Raw genomic sequence first — 18238 nt, 5'->3', positions numbered from 1 at the left:
AAAAAAAATAATAAACTGTAACTGAACATGGTCAGGGAATTATACTTACAGGGAACAAAAAAACACTAAACTAATTACTCCAGACCCAAAAAATTATCTTTTCAAATAAAAACTATTCCTCAATTACTAATGCTACATACTAGCTTTACTACAACACAGCTATAAGCCCAGCCAGCTATGAACACACAGACACCACCACCCCATCAGATTACTCACTACTCCCTAGCAAGAGCCCTTTATATAAACCTACCCTTAGCACAGTGCTCTGGAGGCTGGTCCTATAAATTTGGCAATGGCAAACAGCTGTTGCTCATATTTACTGAAGAGTTTGAAACAAGAAGCTATTTCTATCTGGTAAGTGTGCAAGTTTTGGGCCTTTTTTGATGGTTGGTGGGGGGTTTTTTAGCATGTAAACTAATAGCTTGTAGTAAATGAAAAAATATGGGACTCAGATAAGTTACATCCATAGGAAGGTTGCTTTTATAGAAGTGCTTGATATAAATGAATTGTCTCCTGTAAGACAGCAGGAAAGATTCTAATAATTCTGCGAAGGTATCTGATAGTAACAGCTTGTAGGTGTTATAAAGTAGGAAAAATGTGGTAGCCCTACAAGTAAAATATAAGTGTTACTGGTTGTAGGGCATCATGATTCTCGGAAGTGTTATCTATCTTCAAATAACCGATTTGAGAGTAAGGCAGTGATACTGAAATAGATATGGAATAGGACTCTGTTTTCTCTTTAGATTTATAGAGGGGATGGAATCCCATGGCTGATAAGGTTAGCGAGGGATTGGAAGTGGTATTCCTTGAGCAAGGGCTGACTTGAACCTCTGTGTTGATACTTGAATAGAAAGCAAGTATTTACAAGTTATGTGCTTAGGAGCTTGGGCTGTATAGGTGCTTGCTATAGTTTGAGAGTCGAGCTTTCCTTTGTCATGTATTTAAGCTCATTTTTGATACAAATGCTGATTCAGAGTCTTACCCTATCTAGACTCCTGTCAGCTCCCCAGTAATACTGTAACAAAGTATGTGGTTTAGCAGTAACATCAGTGAGCAGTAAGGACTTCATGGAAGGCTTCTGAAACAATGAAAGAAAGGCAGCTTAAACAAAAAAAAAAAAAAGTCTCATAGCATATTGATCTTGCAGCTGCTTTTATATCCTGAAAGGGAGCGGAAATACTGTTCTACAGTAACTATAACTCTGAACAGAAATTAGAGATGTATTAGGAGCAAACACTCCATAACAAAGGCTTATCCCAGAGCAAAAATAATGGTGTGTCTTAAAAGCTAGTAAACAAAAGAAGGCTAAATACAAAAGTTTCCGTAGTAGAACAACGGAAGGGAGTGGAAGATAGGATGGTTATAGACCATCTATGCTTATAGACAAGGGAAGTACTTTTTTTTTTTTTTTTTCCTGGAAAAACCACAAATATTGGTCAGAAAATAACATAAACCACTGATACAGCTCAAGTATGTTTTTCAGTGTTGTATAAGTGGAACCAGCTCTGCAGGGTATCAGTGTTGTTGCATTCAGTAAGTTATGCCTACATTTTAACTTCCAGTAAAGCTAATTATCCCTGTAAAGGAAACAGGCCAACTAGAAAAACAGTTCTGCTATAATTAAATTAGTTAGCTTACTTTGTAGATTATATAAAAACCAAAAATATGTGGTTTAAGATGCAAAATTGCATGTGAGTATACCCTGTGAGTATCCCTTCTATCATAGCTTAAATGTAGCACTTAAGATTTGGCTTTAGGTTTGTTATTGTGTGGTTTCAGTTAAGCATGCAATGATAAGACAATTAGGAAACGGCAAATGATAAACATCTTCAGATTCTAAACTAGCTCAAGTTCCAAAAAGAAAAAGCTGTATCTGGACAAAAACAATTCAGTCATTGAAATCATCAATGATATATAGCACGTAAATCTTATAGGATAGATCTCTGATAGAAATATCAGAATCTGGTAACTATTTTTTTTTTTAATGAAAGCAAGATTTTCCTGTTTGAACACTTTTTTTCAGAGAGCCCCAGAAAAGTCTTCTTTGCCTTATTATCAACTTTAGATATGTCATGACACTATGTCTAAAAAATAATTTCTTAACTGTATCTATACAGTTTAATGCTTACTGAACAGATTATTTTCTGCTTTTCTACTGTGCTTTTCTAAAAGTCTGTGTTCTCCGTATGTGAAAAACTGTATCTCCATAAACCCTTGAGGGGTGTTAAGATTCCTATGAAAACAGTGGGGCTAAATGCTGCATTGGTACAGTGCCCGATCTGAGATGTGCTGTTACTATGCAGCTTGAACTCTTAACTCTTTAGCATTTGATCCTCAGAGCTCCTATCATTCATCTCAATTACAACAATGAATGATTAGCACTCCTGAAAATCAGCCCCATGCTGTTTTCAAGTATTCAGGAAATGAAAACTATAAGGACCACCCATGAAAAGTTTGGGTCAAGTGATTTGCCTCGTATCATACAAACGCAGTGGTAAGAGCTGAAATAGATACAGTTCATAGAGGTTTTTCTCATGCTGAACGATAATCTCACAATCAGCATTCCTGATCTCTTTAACTGGCCTGCTTCTGGGGGGAAAAGAATAATCTCTGATCCAAAGTTTGTTCACCACAGATTTTAATTCCTTATAAGCTTTGGGCATTTAGGAAAAGTAAACCTAACCACTGGGACCAGTGTCATGAACAACACCCTCCCTTAAGTAGGCATTTTACCTTTGGAGTAGTTCTTTCTCACAGCTTAACTTCTTAATGTGCCTGTGCAAGATAGCTTCAAATTATAGCAAGTTCTATATTGCTGCAGATTATCAGCAAGGATTTTTAGACTCATGATGGAGAGATCTTTGCCTTGGCCTATCGGTTTACGTAGGTCAGCTACTAGCTGGGCTGGAAGCACAGTCTGTGCCACTGGCTTTTAAAGTGCTGACAGCAGAGGAACAGTGATACGCTGATTTTTGTTGCTGTCCATTACAAGCTGAGAGAGTGTCAAATAATGGTTACAGAAACCTGTGTGACCTTACACTTTTATCCCACGTCGAGTCCTATGGAGGATTGCATAAAGGGAGAACATTCCCTAAAACAGTCAAAATTAAAAGCCATATTTCTTGTCAATTACAGGCGCTATAGTGAAATACAGAAGTAATTGAAACAGTGGCTTAATCTTTTTCTGAAAAGACTGGTTTGTAACCAGTTCAGCTGACAACCTAACATAAAGCCATTAAGTCACTTCCATATGTTGAAAATGCCTTCTCTGCTCCCCAAGTTAAAAATCTAGGGAGGTAACTTCAGCTGAGCTGTAGTACACCAACAGAAGTTTCCCTGCTCACTTAAGACAATTCCTTTGTGCATTTGTTTTTATAATTTTACCGGAATTCAAAAGAACAGATGAGACTGTTCACAAGTGAAGGCAGGGCACAAATCTCACATACGGCAATGCAACACTTGATGTTACGCTTGAACCGATTCAACTGTGCTGACGGGGATGTTATTTTCCATCTTCCCAACTAATTCTGGCACCCCAGAGGCCACGGTGATACAGTTGTAGAGGCAAGCTAGCTTGACAATGCGTTCTGGTTGTTAGCTTTAACTGTTCAACTGCCCTTTGGCTCCTGGAGGTCAGACAAGCACCTGAGCTGGCAGAGTGCCTAGGATGGCCCTGCTCACAGCAGTCTGATGGCCTCGGCTGTGAAGCATCCCTGCGTTCCTTCGTTCGGCTCCTGTGCGGTGACGCTCTGGCCTGTGCTCCTGTGCTGTGGCGGGCTGAGGCAGCCGGGGCCCGTTCCTTGGTGGGGCTCACCGAGCATGGAGGCGGCACAGGGCGGGTCTCCCTCACAAAGCAGCAGCTCGGTGAGCCGCTGATTCCTGTCGTGTGGACATCAGCTACGGGAAGGCCTCACAGTGCCGACAGAAGCAACCTAGATGTCCCCAAATGTCACCTCTATCAGAGTGATCGGAGCTACCTGAGGCGACAGGCAGCTCCCGGTGAGGGCTGTGCTAGCCCCCGGCCGAGGCCCACCTCCGTCGCTGGGGACCCCCAGCCCAGCCGCCCTCCGGCGCCCCCGCAGCTCCCCGGGGCCGGGCCCGCCTGAGGCGACAGCGCGGGGCGGGGCGCGGGGGCGGCGGTGGCAGCGCGGGACAAGGGCGCCCGCTGGCGGCAGCGCGCCCGCACTGACCGGGCACGGCTGCGGCGGCTGCCGCCCGCCCGACGTGCCAGCACTCAAAATGGCTTCCGCCCCTTACGGGCACCGGCCCGACGCCGCTGCCCTCGCTCAATATGGCTGCCTCCTGCCCTCACGCGGCGAGGGGGGGGCGGAAAAATGGCTGATGCTTCCCGCGGTGCTGAAGACGGGGGCTCACACGGGAATAGCGGCCCTGCCGCCGCTTCCTTCTCTGTAGCTGCCCGTGTCCGGCCAGGGCAGGACCACACAGCCTGGCCGTGAGCCGGCGGCGGGACCGTAGAGTGCGGGGTAGTGTTCCGGAGCGGCCGAGCCACAGCGCCGGCTGCAGCGCCCTCTGGTGGGCACAGGCGGCCTCTGCAGGCGGCGAGGGCTGCGCTCCTGCTTTTGGCGGGGCTCCCCTGGGGAGGGCCCGGGGCGGCCCCGGCGGCCTCGCCCCCTGCGCGGCGCCGCCGTTGTCACAGTCGGGCCTTCAGGAGAGAGGGGACCCCGCTGCCAGTGCCCGGGGGGGGTCCCTGGAGGAGCAGTCGGCCCTGCCGCTCCATCTGCCCGTGGTGGAGGGGTGCCTGTCCCACCAGCTTTGCGTTGCACCCTTAAAACCCACAGCACTTGGCTCTCCAATGCCCCCTCTTCGCATATTGCCTTGTCTCTTTATCGATGCTCAGGTTTCCCCTCCCCGCTGCCGAAGCTGTTTCTTGGCTTGAGTGGTCCTTCACCCCTCCTCAGCGCTTTGCTTGTCAATCCCTTTACAACCTGCAGCCCTCTCCCCAGCACTTCACCTGCAATGGCCGGCGGGGCTGTGCTGGGGCTGGCAGAGCTCGCAGGGTGCGGGAGGTGAGCCTTGCTGCCAGCTGCTCACGGCTGACAAAACTTGGGGTGCAGGGCTGCTTGCTTGTCCCAGGGGTGTTCCTGGTCACTGCAATGCTTTCAGTTTACTCCTTCAGGTGTGAAACAATGGGTTACATTACACAATCCCTCCTGCAGAGTTCCAGGCCCTCCACTGAATACGGCCTTACAGATGGACTTGATCAGCACGTTTTATGGAGCTGTTCAGTGATTTGTGCCAAAGCCGTTAATAACGGTGTGGCATTGGATCGGCTGTGCGGTGAGTTCTGGGGTGCCTGCCCAGCCTGGCAGTTGCTGTGCCACTGCAGGATGCCATCAAGTCCCTGTAAATCAGCTTTCTTTGCTCCTTGGCAAGTGGGAGATGACAGGGGTCCCCTGAGATCCCACGCGATGATGGAGCAAGTCGCTGACATGGGAAGGTCCGAGGACCCATCCTAAATCCTGGCTCACCGCGGGCTGCACCACTGCTGAGACCTGGAGCAGAGGGAGCAGGACAGAGCTGTGCCATGCCACAGAGAGCTGGGGCGATGGAGAGCGTTGCCTCATCCATTTCCAGGAGGTATCAGGCCCCTGTCTTAGGGCTTCCTTTCACATGCTGGTGCAGCAAAGTTCAGACGCGTTGGCTCTGAAGTGTTCCTCCTGGCTCAGGATCAGAAACTGCTTTTACCTCTGTGCTTCTGCCTTCGAAGCGTGACCCAGTGAGCCGCAGATGGTGGCCCGGGATGCATCTGTCCCAGGCATCCTCTGCAAGGAGGGGAAAATCCTCCCTTTGACAGAGGGGCTCCCACAGCCCTGGAAGCCCTGGCAACGCACGAAGCCGTGCCTCGCCTCCCGTCCCGCTCCGGGCGCTCTCCCTGGGGCCTTAGCCTGCCCGGAGCGTGGGCTGCCTGCAAACTCGCTGAGCCGCGGGGCGTGACGCCCCCCGGGCCCCTTCTGGGCTCTCCCAGCGGCCGCCAAGCGGCAGCCGCGCCGGGGTCGGTCGGTGGGGCACGAAGCCGCCGGCGGGAGCCCGCCCTGCCCGGCCCTGCCCGGCCCTGCCCGCCTCCGCGGCCTGTGCAGACCTGCGGGCGGGACCGCCAGCACACCCGGCGGGGTGGGAGCGGGGGCGGCGGCGCGGAGCGGGGCCGTGCCGCGCAGGGAGCCCGGCCCAGCGCTACCTGGCCTGCCGGCGGCCCGGCTGCGGGGACCCGAGGTCGGCGGGGAGCAGGTATTGTACCCGCTTGGCTCGCTGCCCTGCGGTGGCAGTCCGTGCCACGGGGACTCTGTCCCCTGCTGCTGGCAGTGGCGGGGGGGGGGATTGTCCCGGTCCTGCGTGCGGGTGGGGGGGCAGGACGGGGGCTGCCCTGCTGTGCCCGTGCTGTGGTGTGCGGGGACAGGGGCTCTAGGGGTGGCTGCATGGGGAGATGGGGGGGGCTGGGCCAGCCTGTGCTGCCTTTGCTGGTTTTGGGTCGCCCTGTTCTGCACGGTGACCCAGGAGCGCTGCCCTCCGTCCTGGGAGCCCAGGGGACAGGTAGCGGGGCTGGGCATCAGCTCCGGCCGGCCTGCCCGGTGGCATGTAGCCCGGGCTGGCTCGGCTCAGTGGGGACATGGGGATCTTGCTGTGCCCATGGCCACCTGGTTGTCCTGTGCCAGCACCCCTGGGGCACAAGGGGCCCTGTGGGGCTGCAGGTTCATGCTGCTGTGTCAGTGACTGTAGCGATGGGTTTGTGGACCCCTTCAAGCCACCGGTGTCTGCCACACTAGGGCTGTTTGGTGGGAGCTGAGGGAGGGCTCCTGCCAGACCCCCCTGCTCCTGCTGTGCAGCTCCCCCCTGGAGCCAGAGCAGAAGCCGAGCAGAGTCTGCTGTGTGTCCCAGAGCTGGGACCTGTGCCCCGTGCAAGGCTGTTGCACGATAGCTACTGGTCCCACCGCTGCAGTCCCGCTCGGAGCTGGGGAGCAGGGTGGCATTTTCCCTCCAGGTAGCACCGCTGGTGTAGATTTGTGGCCAGTCCTGGCAGCAGCAGCCTCTCAGAGCAGCAGAGCGCTGAACTTCAGCTGGTGCCCCGAGCTGTTCCTGCTGTACTTTGTACCCTGTGTGGGAGCCAGATGGGGAGGTGGCGGGGTTTCCCTGAGCAGCTGCTGGCACTGTTGCTCTGCCTGTGTGAGCAGTGATGAGAGGAGAGGGCAAGTCTCAGGGGATGCTGGCTGCTCCCTTGTGGAAATGGTGCCTCTGCTTCTGGTGACAGCAAGGGTGTGAGCCTACAGCCAGAGCCCCTCGGCATCAGGGAAGGAAACTCTGGTCCCACAGCTTCCTGCACTTGTGTTAAGGCTGGCGCCTTCGGTCATAGCTGCTGATCTGGTCCCTAGAAGACAGAGGGAGCAGCAGATGTGGGTACCACTGTACTCCTCGGCATCCTCTGCCTTGGGTGGCTGGACCTGCTGATGGCAGCCCCCAGAGCCTGTAGAAGCTGGCTAGGCAGTTTAGGGGTCTGGCTCTTAGGCTGGTATCTGGCTGTGCATGCCCCAGTAGCCACTGCTCTTTGTGGGTCTTGAGGAGACTCTGTACCCCAGCACTGGAAACCAACATACTGGTGGTGGTTGGGAGCAAGGTGTGTGCTGGGGTGCTGCTCTGTCACAGGGAGGGAGACCATGCTGACCTTGGCCGTAGCCAGGGCATGGCAGAGCCAGTCTGGTGTGGCTGGCTGGGGCTGGAAGGGCCTGGCCTAGCTCTGGTCCCCCTCCCCAGGGCCCAGGTTGGGATGGGGCACAGCCCTGCTAGGCACACCCTTGCCCCCAGCACTGGAGAGGATGTGGCTTGGGAGGATGTGGTCAGCTGGCTCCTGTGCCTGGCTCAGCGATTGCAATGAAATAAGTGTGGCTTAATCTGCCGGGTGATGGTGTTGCATGGAGTGCTTGGCCTGTTGGGGAGGTTGGGATGAGCAGGAGGAGCAGCTTCACAGTACGGCAAGCAGTAATAAACATGGGGTTTCTTGGGGTGGATAAAAGGAGACTTTGTTTGGGGCTCCCCGCTTCCTCCAGTCGAGCAGCAGGAATCTGGGGACCACAGCAGAGCGTTCTGGTCCTCTCCCCTTCCCAGTGCATGGGGAACCCGGTAGTAGCCCTTCAGCCAGCTTGGGTGCCTGTGACTGAAGCAGTGGGTTTCCTCCCCTAACTGCCACTCTCCTCCCTCCCTCCCATAGCACTTGGACCAAAACCCATCTATCGGCTGCTCAGCTGCAGCTCCTCCAGCACCTTTGGGGACCCCGTGCTGTATGAGCCAAGCTGGACGGCTGCCAAGATAGTGCTGCTTAGGGAGGAGGATGGGGACTTCCCAGGCTGTTGCATATACCCCTAGCTACGCAGCAGGAACCCCAGGCTGCGGCACTGGGCTACGTGATCCTTGCAGCTGGGCTGCTTCGAGGGACCCTGGGTGCAAGGTTGCATCGAGCTGGCTGGTGAGGCTGCCAGTCCTTGGAGCTCGAACACAGGCAGAGTGCTGAATGCTGGGCTGAGGAGCAGGTTCTGCTCTCTGCCAGCTCCAGGCTTGCTCTGGCTCGTTAAGTGAAGGGTCCCAGGACAGCCTGCTGAACAGGTTGGGCTGCACCGTGTGTTCCCGCTTTCCCTGGCACTGTGCCTTGCCTGGGGACGTGACCAGAAGCCCTGCTATGACCCTGGGCTCTGGGGCAGCCTCTTGCCAGGGTACTTGGACCCAGGATGCCGCAGTGCACCATCACCATGGGGCAGGGGGTGCTGTGTGTTGGGAGGTCTGTGCCAACACGCAGTGTGCATCCCCTACAGGACGCCTGATCTTTGGCCTGGGACAGCCCGGCGCTATGGCAGACCCCCCTGGTTGCTGCCGCCCCTGTGCCACCTGCCTGCTCTGCCTCTACAGCTGCCAGTGGATCACCGCCAAAAAGGAGAAGAGAAAGGGGCTGAGAACCACCAAGGTGATACCACGGGTGATGCTGAGCTGGGGCTGGCCAGCCCCTGCGTGGGAAGCTCAGTGTGGTGGCTGGGGTGGGAAGGGTCTTGGGCTGGAGGGTTCAGCCCAGACACTGGGCTGCTGACCCCTTGCCGCTGGCCCTGCTCCGCAGGACTGAGCCCCCGGAGAGCTGTGGTGCTACCTGGCACCCTCCCTGTCCAGGGACTGCCCTAGCCTGCAGTGGTGGGAGGGCAAGCTGTCTGATCCCACTGGGTGACAAAAAGGGTAGAGCAGCACGCTGGCAGCAGCGAGGCTGAGCTGTGGCTGTCCCTGCCTGGCTGAGCGTGTGGCTGTGGCAGGGCTCGCACGTGCCTGGAGCAGAGCACTGTGCTCCCTGGGGGCTGAGCGTGGCAGGCAGGTCCTGAGGCACTGAGTGCCTGGCAGGGCACGTGGGAGGCATGGCTCCTGGGCTGGGTGCTGCCCCCGCTGATGGGGTGCTGGAAGGGGGTGTCCCTGGCAATTTGTAACCTGGGAGGGGTGAGGCCCTGAGATTCTCTGAGGTCTCCAACTCCCATGGGAGTGGCTGTGCTGCTGCATGTCCCATCTTGCCTGGAATGTATGAGCTGGGCTGGGCTGCTGGGTGTCCTGCTCAGCACCTGTGGCACCCCTCACCTCCCCACATAGGCAGGGCTAGGGGCTGGAGACCCTGAAGTTGGACTTGGCTTCGGCTGGGTAGGCAGGAGCAACCTGCAAGCTCACCACTGCAATGGCAGCTCTGAGGCACAGCACCCATCGCTGCCCAAACCACAGATCACCCAGCTAGAAGGAAACAGGACCTGGCTCCCTGCCCCTTCCCATGTGCGAAGTCCTAGCCTGCTCCCAGGGGCTGCTGAACGGGAAAGGAGGCAGTCCTGCCTCAGGGGCTGTCCTCCTGCCATAGTTAGCTTTTCAGCTCGTTGTAGGAGCTGCCGGTCCAGCTTCCTGTAGCGTGGGTCCAGCCAAAAGAACCCTCCTGGGGAGCTCCGTTCCCTCCCAGCTCAGTGCCTGGATCCATGAGACCGGTGCCTGCTGTGACTCCCTGTGCACCCTGCTGCAGGCTGGGTGCTCCCCAGCAGTCCCAGCAATGTGGCCAGGGGCTAGGTGCCCTGCAGGTGTGTGCATAGCTGTCATCTCTGGCTTTCAGTGTGACTGCAGCTGGTTCCTTTTCCTCTTCTGTGTCTTCCTCTTCACACTGGTGTGGCTCTACTTCACCGTCATCATCCTCAATGACTTTCACAACTTCAATGAGTGAGTAGGATCCCGCATCCAGTCTTGGTCCCCGTGTCCCGCCTGCCCCTCTGATAGTCTCCTTTGCTGGCAGGTTCATCTTCAAGCAGAGGAAGTTGTGGCTAGACTGGTCCCTGGTCCTGCTCATAGCTACGGCCGTGCTGATCACCTATTCTGCTGTGCTGCTGGTGAGCCCTGCTGATCCTTCCTGGGCTAATGGGGGTACGGAGCTGTGCTGAGCACAGGCTGGCGCTGTGCCCTGTGCAGAGCCAGGTGGAGTCCACAGCATCTGGCCGGCTGGAGCTGTGTCAGCCTAAACATAGCCAGAGACCCTGCCTGTGTCAGTGGGTTGCAGTTCCTGTGGCTGAGTCCTTAGAGGGCTGAGGCGTGAGGTACAGCCCATCTCTGATGCCTCCTTGTTCTTCTCGCAGGTCCTTGCTTTGTGCTTGCAGCTCTGTGGCCAGCCCTTGAAGCTACACTGGCTGCACAAGGTGAGAGACTAGGGGTGCAGGGGGATGGTGCCTACTCTTGCTGTCCTTGCACCTTGGGAAGCTGCGACCAGCCTACTGGGGCTGCGTACAGCTGCTGTGACCCCACAGAGTGGCTATGCATCCTTGCTCAGCTGGGTTGCAGCTGTTAGTACCCCAGCCACACTTCTCTGGGATGGAAATATTCCCCTCGCTCAAAGCATGAGTACAGAGCTCAGCTGCAAACTCAGATGGGCAAAGTGGGGTCCTGAAGCTTGGATGGGCTCAGGAGGACGGGATGAGGACGACTCTGCTGGCCCTGCCAGGGCAGAGCCCAGCTGGCCTGCAGGGTGCTGTGTGCTCCCCTAACTGCACTGTATCCTGCCCCACAGACCCTGCTGATCTTAACTGCCCTGTTGGTGGCTGCAGCCTTCACAGGGCTGGGAATAAAGTGGGCGGAGGAGTGGAGAAGTGCACGTATCTCCCTGCAGGTGAGTCACCTCGATACCAGAGACTCCCCCGCTGTACCCAGTACCTGGCATGTGGGTATGAGCTGAAGGGCGGTGACTGGAGTTCCCAGCGTGGCTGGGTGCCGTGAGGGTTAACTCCCTGCCATTGACTTCTGCTGCCTGGCCAGGCAAGGTGCTTCTCCTGCTCTTGCAGTCCTGCCTGGAGCATCTGCAGTCAAGGTGATGAACGGGGCTGGACCAGAGCAGGGAGTTTGTTCAGTCCCCCCAGGAGCTTGTCCTTCCCTCCCTGGCGCTGTTGCTCTTCCAGCAGTACTGGCTGCAGTGGCAGATCCCTGGCATTGGAGCATGTGGATTTTTGGGACAGGGTCTGGGCTGGCGCCAGCTGACACCCTGCCTTTGCCTCCCCAGGCAACAGGTCCCTTCCTGCACATTGGAATCCTGGGGGGAATGACGCTTCTTGCCTGGCCCCTGGCCAGCTTCATCTACCGTACCCACAACACAGGTAACACCCCTCCAAGGTCTCCACCTCCCTCCTTGGCTGGTACCCTGCTTTCTGCCACCCAGCTGAGCAGCACTGGTGGCGGAGTAGTGTACAGAGAGCACTGGTGCAGTAGGAACAGGTCCCCAGTTCTCAATGTGGTAGTAAAGCCTGCGCTTGGTTGCTGCTTCTCATGCCCAGCCCTTTGTGCAGCTTCAGCCTTCACTGCTTTGCTGCTGAAGGACAGCTATGGATGGCAGACTGAGTCCTGCAGAAGTGCTGGGCTGGGGTGCAAGGACATGTAGTGGGCCAAGAATAAATTTGCAGTGTGTTCCTGAGGCTGGGCATGCAATGCCTGACCGAGGGCAACCATAACTTAATGCCAGGTGAAGCAGCCTTGGCTTATTCCTAACAGTCTGCAAAATACTGCCTCTTTACCTCACCCTTCCATCTTCTCTGTCTCTGCCTGGAGGTCTCAAGGTGTTTCTGCTGCTTGTGTACTGCGCGGTGATGATCGCACTGTATCTGGCTCCCCTGGGAATCACCTCCCCTTGCATCATGGAGGAGAGCCAGCTGCCCCCCAAGCCAGCCCTGGTTGGCCACAGAGGAGCACCCATGGTGAGTGACCAGCACCGGCGGCATCCTGGCACAGTGGTTAGGGTAGATGGAGCAGGCTGCTTTGCCTGGCTGTGCCTGGCCATGGGGCACCAGCATATCAGACTCCTGGTGCTGCAGGCCTGGGTGAGCTCTGGCCAGCCCAGTGGAGAGGGGTCTCCACATCAGCCCGGGCAGCACAGTGCTGGAGGATGGGTGAGGAGGGTGCGCATAGGAGCCGCAAGGCAGAGCTGTTTGCTGAGCGCTGCTGGAGCAGGAGCAGGTGACTCTCAGCAGAAAGCCTGGCTGCGTAGTGTGGGCTGGGGGGCAGGGACTATGCAGGCCCTGGCTGTCCTTTTCCATTCCCCCACCCTACCAGGGTCACCCCAGTCTCATTGTGGTTGCCCTAGAATCTAGCTGGGTTGCTGGGTGCAGCCAGGCAGGGTGGGTGCCTGCCTCCTGCCCCCTCCTGTCCGTGCACTCTGCACTAACACTCTTCCTTTTCCAGCTGGCCCCTGAAAACACCCTTATGTCACTGCGCAAGGCGGTGGACTGTGATGTGCAAGTCTTTGAGACAGACGTCATGGTGAGGTAAATCTGCAGCAGGGACTCGGAGGAAGGGGTCTGTGCATCCTGGGATGTCACCTCCCACATGGGACATCCTGGGAGCACTTGGGGAGGACTCATACAGCCTTCGTTTGAAGGCAGCCCTGTGCAAAGAGCTCTGCCATTCCCACCTTGCCAGTGTGGGACTGGTGCCAGCTTGCTGTTCCAATGATCTGGGAGAGGTACTGGGTTTCTGTCTTCCCATGCAGGTTGTCTTCCAGGGCGTTAGGAGCGAGGCACCATCAGGGAGGGGCACTGCTGGAACACAGACCCTGGCTCTAGTTTCTCTCATGTAATCCTGCTATGGGGGACAGCTGTTGCACTGAGCAAGGAACTGCTTGGTTCCTGGCTTGGTCTCTAGGTGCTCTTTGCTTTCCAGACACTCCCTTTTTTTGTGTAGAGGACCACAAGTAGGCATAAGGCTGGGGGTTACCCTAGCAGGGTGGCTGGGAGGGGGCAGAAATGCAAGGGCAGGGATAGGAGACAAAGAGCTTGCAACACTGGGCTTCCCTCTCTGCTCCTTTGCCAGTGCTGATGGGGTCCCATTCCTCATGCATGACGAGGAACTCACCAGGACCACCAATGTGCAGGCTGTGTTCCCCGAGAGGGCTGCCCTGAACAGCACTGCCTTCAACTGGACAGACCTCCAGCAGTTGGATGCTGGCACCTGGTTCCTAGAGGTCAGGATGCCCCAGGGGGTGGCTGATCAGGCATGGGTGCATTTGTGGGTGAAGCATGAGCCCTGCCCTGGGGAAGGCTCCCTCTGGAGCACTGGTTGTGGCAGACACCTGGACAGGGTGCAGAAGCACTTCCACACCTGCACAAATTCATTGGGTGTGGTTGTGCCCCAAGCTGGGGTTTGTTCTGACTCCTTAGCTGAATCATGAAGGAGGCTGGTTTTGTACGTTTTGTGCATTTGCTCGGAGCTGCACAGCCTGCCTGGGCTTGGAGGCAGCTGTGGCAAGGCTCTTCCCAAGAGGTGACTAACCAACTGCTGAGCTGCTCTGATTGCCCACAGGTGGTGGGTCTGCTTGAACTGTGCTGTTAGTGGGGAGAGGGGGAGAGGTGCCCTGTGGATGTGCAGCAGAAGGATCCCTGTGCTTGTCTACACTGGGGAAGAAGAGGAGAGGCCAGTGTGGGAAACTGAGAGCCAGAGACAGGCACCAGTTTGGGAGGTGGAAGCTTACAGGGAGTCTGCCTACGATGGCTAACAGTCTGTCACCCTTGCAGCGGAGGCCGTTTCCAACTGTGCAGAGTCTTTCTGCTGGCGATCGCAACCAGGTGACTAAACAGAGGATCCCATCCCTGGAACAGGCACTAGAGGCAGCCAAACAGAGCAATATCTCAATCATGTTTGACCTCCGGCCTGAGAACCACAGTGACTACCAGAGCTTCGTCAATGCCACCCTGGATGTGATCTTACAGTCAGGCATCCCACTACAGCAGGTGAGCTGGCCACCACCCCACCGCTGCCAGGCCCTCCTGTCACACCCCTGCCACCCCATATACCATGTTCCCATGTGTGATCCCTGCTGGGGAACCCTATCCGGGTGTAGGGCGCTCTAGGTGGGAGAAGTTGCCAATAATTGGGGGTTAATGCCTGCAGCTTTAGACCCCTCCAAGTAACCTGGTTCCCCAGCATTGGTCACCCTGGTGTGTAAACAGTGACTCAGTCTAGGGAGGGAACCAACAGTGCTAGCAAGAGCAAGAAAACAAACGTTCAGGCTTCACCTCCCCACGCTGTGCCACACCTCTCCCTGCAGCTCTTGGACTCGTGCTGCAACCTCCTGTGTTGCCTTTGCACTTCATCCAACCTCTGCAGCACAGGACACATGCTGCCCTAAGGGGATAAATTAGCACCCAAATCGCTTTCTCTTCTTGGCTTTTTGGGAATGTAGACACAGAAAAGACATACTCTAGTGCTGACCCAAGGTGCATTCTTGCTGCAGAGTTGGAGCCAAAAGGATGCAGTACTTGATCCGTTCAAGGACCCAGAAGGGATGCAACTGCTGCAGCCTGCTTAGGCTGCAACTGCTTTCTCCACTCAGTAGGCTCTGTTGTGTTTGCTGCTTAGCTGGGGCAAGCTCTTAGGAGACTGTCCTAGCTGAGATCCTCATGGAGGAGGGGGGCAGGAAGCAGCTGGCTGAGCAGGCCATGTGTGCCTGGACCTGCAAGGAAATACCAGAAAGAGAGCAAGCTCTCTGGAGCACCTCTCCTCTTCATGTGCTCTCTGGCTCTCGCTTAGGTCCTCTGGCTGCCGGATGGATTCAGGGAACAGGTCAAACAGCAAGCCCCAGGCATTCAGCAAGTTTACGGCCGGAAGAGACTCCAGAATGAGAAGGAGCCACTACTGCATGTTAATCTGCCCTACCAGGACATGAGCTCTGAGGAGATCAGGTGAGAGCCCTGTGCCCAAGAGCCTGGGAGCTGTGGGGCCTGGGCACTGTCCCAGCTCTGTCCCAGGGGGCCGCAGAGGTGAGGGCCAGCTGAGGCTGAGTGCTGGCGCACTGCTGGGAAAGGCAGGGGGTGTGCTACAGCCCTGCAGACAAGCGCGCCTTATCAAGCAGGGCTGGTGCAGGCGATGGAGCTGGCTGCAGTCCTCTGCCTTGCTAGTAAACCTGCCCTGGGTCTGGCTCTCCAGACACTTGCTCCACGTGGCTGCAAGTGCTGGATCACATCCCAGATATATGGTCCTCTCTGGCTGTACGCTGAGTGTGCTGGCACCCTGCTGTCTGCTGCTGGCTCTGACCACAGCTGTCCCCATGCAGGCAGTACCGCCAGGACAACATCTCTGTCAACTTGTATGTGGTGAATGAGCCCTGGCTGTTCTCTGTGCTGTGGTGCTCTGGGGTGAGCTCTGTCACCACCAACGCCTGCCAGGTGCTGAAGGAAATGAATCGCCCTATCTGGCTGCTTGTAAGTGACTGTCCTTCACCCTGTGCCCCAGGCACTTGTGTGTTCCCTTCTGCAGCAGCCCTGGGCAGCCAACTGCCTTGAGGGTGGTTTTGCTCAGTGCTCTGCTGGCATGGGAACATGTGACCCTGCAGAAGGGACTGAGGGCATGGCAGGCTGGGCTGTGCCGTGCCACCAGCATACCACCCTGGCTGGTGTTCATGGCTCATCTTGTTGCCTTGCAGCCCAGCAGCACATACCTCATGATCTGGATTGTTGTAGACTGCGCTTCCTTCCTTGTCATTCTCTGGGCTTTCGTCTTGCTGAAGTAAGTTTGGTCCCTTTCACCCTCCGATGACAGGTCTGTTGGGGGAGGCTGTAGCGTACCCTGGGCGGCTGGTACATACCCAAACCCAGCCATATCTGCTGTCACCCCACCCTGGGCTCAGCAGACAGGAGAGGACCCCCCAGGCTCTAAGTGAGACAGCAGTGTGTGGAGGCAGCTTTTATCACCAGGCTGCAGCTAAAAATCTGGCCTGACCCTTCCTTGAGGTGCTGCATGCCTTAGTTCACGTTTACTAATTTGCTCTGCACCCCAGGGCATGGTGGGCTGGGACTGAGGGACCTTGGCCCGGCTCCTCTACTAGTGCTGCAAGCACCAAGAGCAGATCCCTATGAGACTGTGCCCCCTGTGGGGCCCTGCAGACTCCAGCTGGGAGCTTGGGGGAAGGAAGAGGGAGGCCAGATGCCATGCTAACATTTCTCCTATTCCATCTCCTAGGAAATGCTCCCGGAGAAGATGGCCAGTGGGTGAGTGTGCACAGATGTGAGCTCCCCTCCCTCGGAGCAGGGCTGTACCTGCATGGTGCTCCCTGGCAGGCAGGCAGCTTTCTCCAGCTGAATGTGACAGAGCTGTTTGGGGTGGCTGGGGGAGGGAAGGGAATCCCAGCCCAGGGAGTTCCTGTCCTGCCCTTAGCAAACAGCCCTCTGGGACAGCGCTGGGGAATCCCATGTTCCCCAAGCCTCCTTAAACCTGCTTTTCAGGTTGCTCCACCTGTCACTGCCCGATGGTGGCTGCCTGCAATGACTTTTTTTCCTCTCTGTCTCCCCAGAGTCTGAGACAGATGTGCTGCTCACAAAGATCAACAGCTTGATGCAAGAGTGACCCTCCAGCCTGCATCAGCCATGGGGAGGGGCGGCCAGAGCCCTGCACAGCTCAAGTGGGCAGCACTCCTCAGGCCAGCTTCGAGGCTCCTTTCCTTTGCAGACTCCTTCCTGAGCATCCCATCTCCTGTAGCCTTCCTGGCTCCTCGTGTGGTGCACACCTGCCCCCAGCTGAAAAGACCTGGAACTGGGTTCACAGTTCCTACCGGCAGCGCGGAACTGGAGCCTTTGCAGGGGTTTCCTAGGACTAGTTCACGCCTGAGGGCTGAGTGCTTAGCCAGCGGGTGTGGGGCTAAGACCTTCAGCCCTGGAGTTTGGAGACTTAGTGGGGATTTGAGTTGCTGTTTGGTGCAGGGCAAGGGCAGCCTCTGCCTGTCAGCCGCAGATCTGCAGCCAGTGATGGGAAACCTTGTTTAAATTGCTGCTCCCCTGGGGGCTGCCTTGCCACATGGCTTGAGGGAATAGGAAAGAGGGTGCGAGGTGCAGGGGTGGCTTTTCACGAGATGGAGGGGGAGCTGAGCTCTTTGCATCCCCTATGCTGGATGCAAGTCCTGCCCCTGCTGGCCTCGTGCTTGCAGGCTGGGCTGCTGGTACCCCGTGCAGCAGTGAATGCCTGTTGCTCTGGGGGGCGAGGGGCAGGGGCTGGGGGTGGAGGGGAACAGGGGCTGGTAGGACCACAGTCACAGTCCTGCTGCTGCAAGGCTGTGGAGGGGTGCGAGGGAGGGGTGTGCGGCATCGGTCACTTGCAGCAGGGCCTTGAACGCGGAAGGGGGATTAGGTGAGTTTTACTTGTTCCTACCTATTTATGTCAATAAAGCAGCGGAGCGGTAGACAGACCCCGCGGGGGTGACTCGGCCGTGCCTGCCTGCTGCCCCTCTCCCGCTCCCCCGGCCGCGGGGCCGGCCCGGGCCGGCGGCGGTGCGCGGTGCGTCCGTGCCACCTAGCGGCAGCGCGGGGAAGCGGCGCCGGCGGCCGAGCGGCTCCGCCGGGCCGGGCCCTCCGCAGCGGGGAGGGGGGGGCGGGGGGAGGCCGAGCCGGGCGGGCCCGCGGGGTTCGCGGGGAGGGGACGGGGGGGCGCGGGCCGAGCCGCCCCGGTACCCGGCGGGCCCCCGCAGCCGCGCCCTGGGGTAGAGCGGCCGGGCGCGCTCGGTGGCGAGGCGGCGGCGGAGGCGGTGCCGGCGAGAGGCGGGCGAGGGGCGGCTCCTCGGCCGGTTCCCGCGGGGCGGGGCGGGCGGCGGCTCGGCCGCTCGCGGGCTGGTACCGACCGGAGCGGCCGCCGGCCGCGGCGGAGCGATGATCCGCCGGGAAGGTAAGGAGCGCCCTGCCCTGCCCGCAGCGCCGGGCACCGCGGCCCGCCGCGC

General features: G+C 57.1%; 2 protein-coding genes across 3 annotated transcripts in view; both read left to right on the top strand.

Annotated features, from left to right (window-relative positions):
* The first annotated feature begins 229 nt into the window (after nucleotides 1-229).
* Nucleotides 230-17707, top strand: GDPD2 (glycerophosphodiester phosphodiesterase domain containing 2). Of its 2 annotated transcripts, none has more exons than XM_055727116.1 (16): nucleotides 230-354; nucleotides 8817-8965; nucleotides 10124-10227; nucleotides 10301-10394; nucleotides 10638-10697; nucleotides 11066-11164; nucleotides 11552-11645; nucleotides 12094-12239; nucleotides 12724-12806; nucleotides 13351-13501; nucleotides 14052-14267; nucleotides 15067-15218; nucleotides 15590-15737; nucleotides 15959-16041; nucleotides 16495-16523; nucleotides 16826-17707. In XM_055727116.1, the coding sequence occupies exons 2-16, from the start codon at nucleotides 8852-8854 to the stop codon at nucleotides 16876-16878; spliced, it is 1626 nt and encodes a 541-aa protein (XP_055583091.1). In that variant the 5' UTR covers nucleotides 230-354; nucleotides 8817-8851; the 3' UTR covers nucleotides 16879-17707. The 2 variants fall into 2 exon arrangements, with proteins under 2 accessions (XP_055583091.1, XP_055583090.1); XM_055727115.1 differs by lacking the exon at nucleotides 230-354 and adding an exon at nucleotides 5706-6246.
* Nucleotides 17708-17960: 253 nt separating this feature from the next.
* The window catches only part of DLG3 (discs large MAGUK scaffold protein 3), a 79177-nt gene continuing 78899 nt past the window's right edge, over nucleotides 17961-18238 (top strand). The window contains exon 1 of the mRNA XM_055727097.1: nucleotides 17961-18186. Coding sequence (XP_055583072.1) covers nucleotides 18171-18186 — 16 coding nt within the window. The 5' untranslated portion in view covers nucleotides 17961-18170. The remainder of the gene's footprint in view (nucleotides 18187-18238) is intronic.

This window comes from Falco cherrug, chromosome 15, assembly GCF_023634085.1.
Source record: "Falco cherrug isolate bFalChe1 chromosome 15, bFalChe1.pri, whole genome shotgun sequence".
NCBI lineage: Eukaryota > Metazoa > Chordata > Aves > Falconiformes > Falconidae > Falco > Falco cherrug.
Note: the sequence above shows the minus strand (reverse complement) of the source record. Positions and strands in the feature narration are given on the sequence as shown.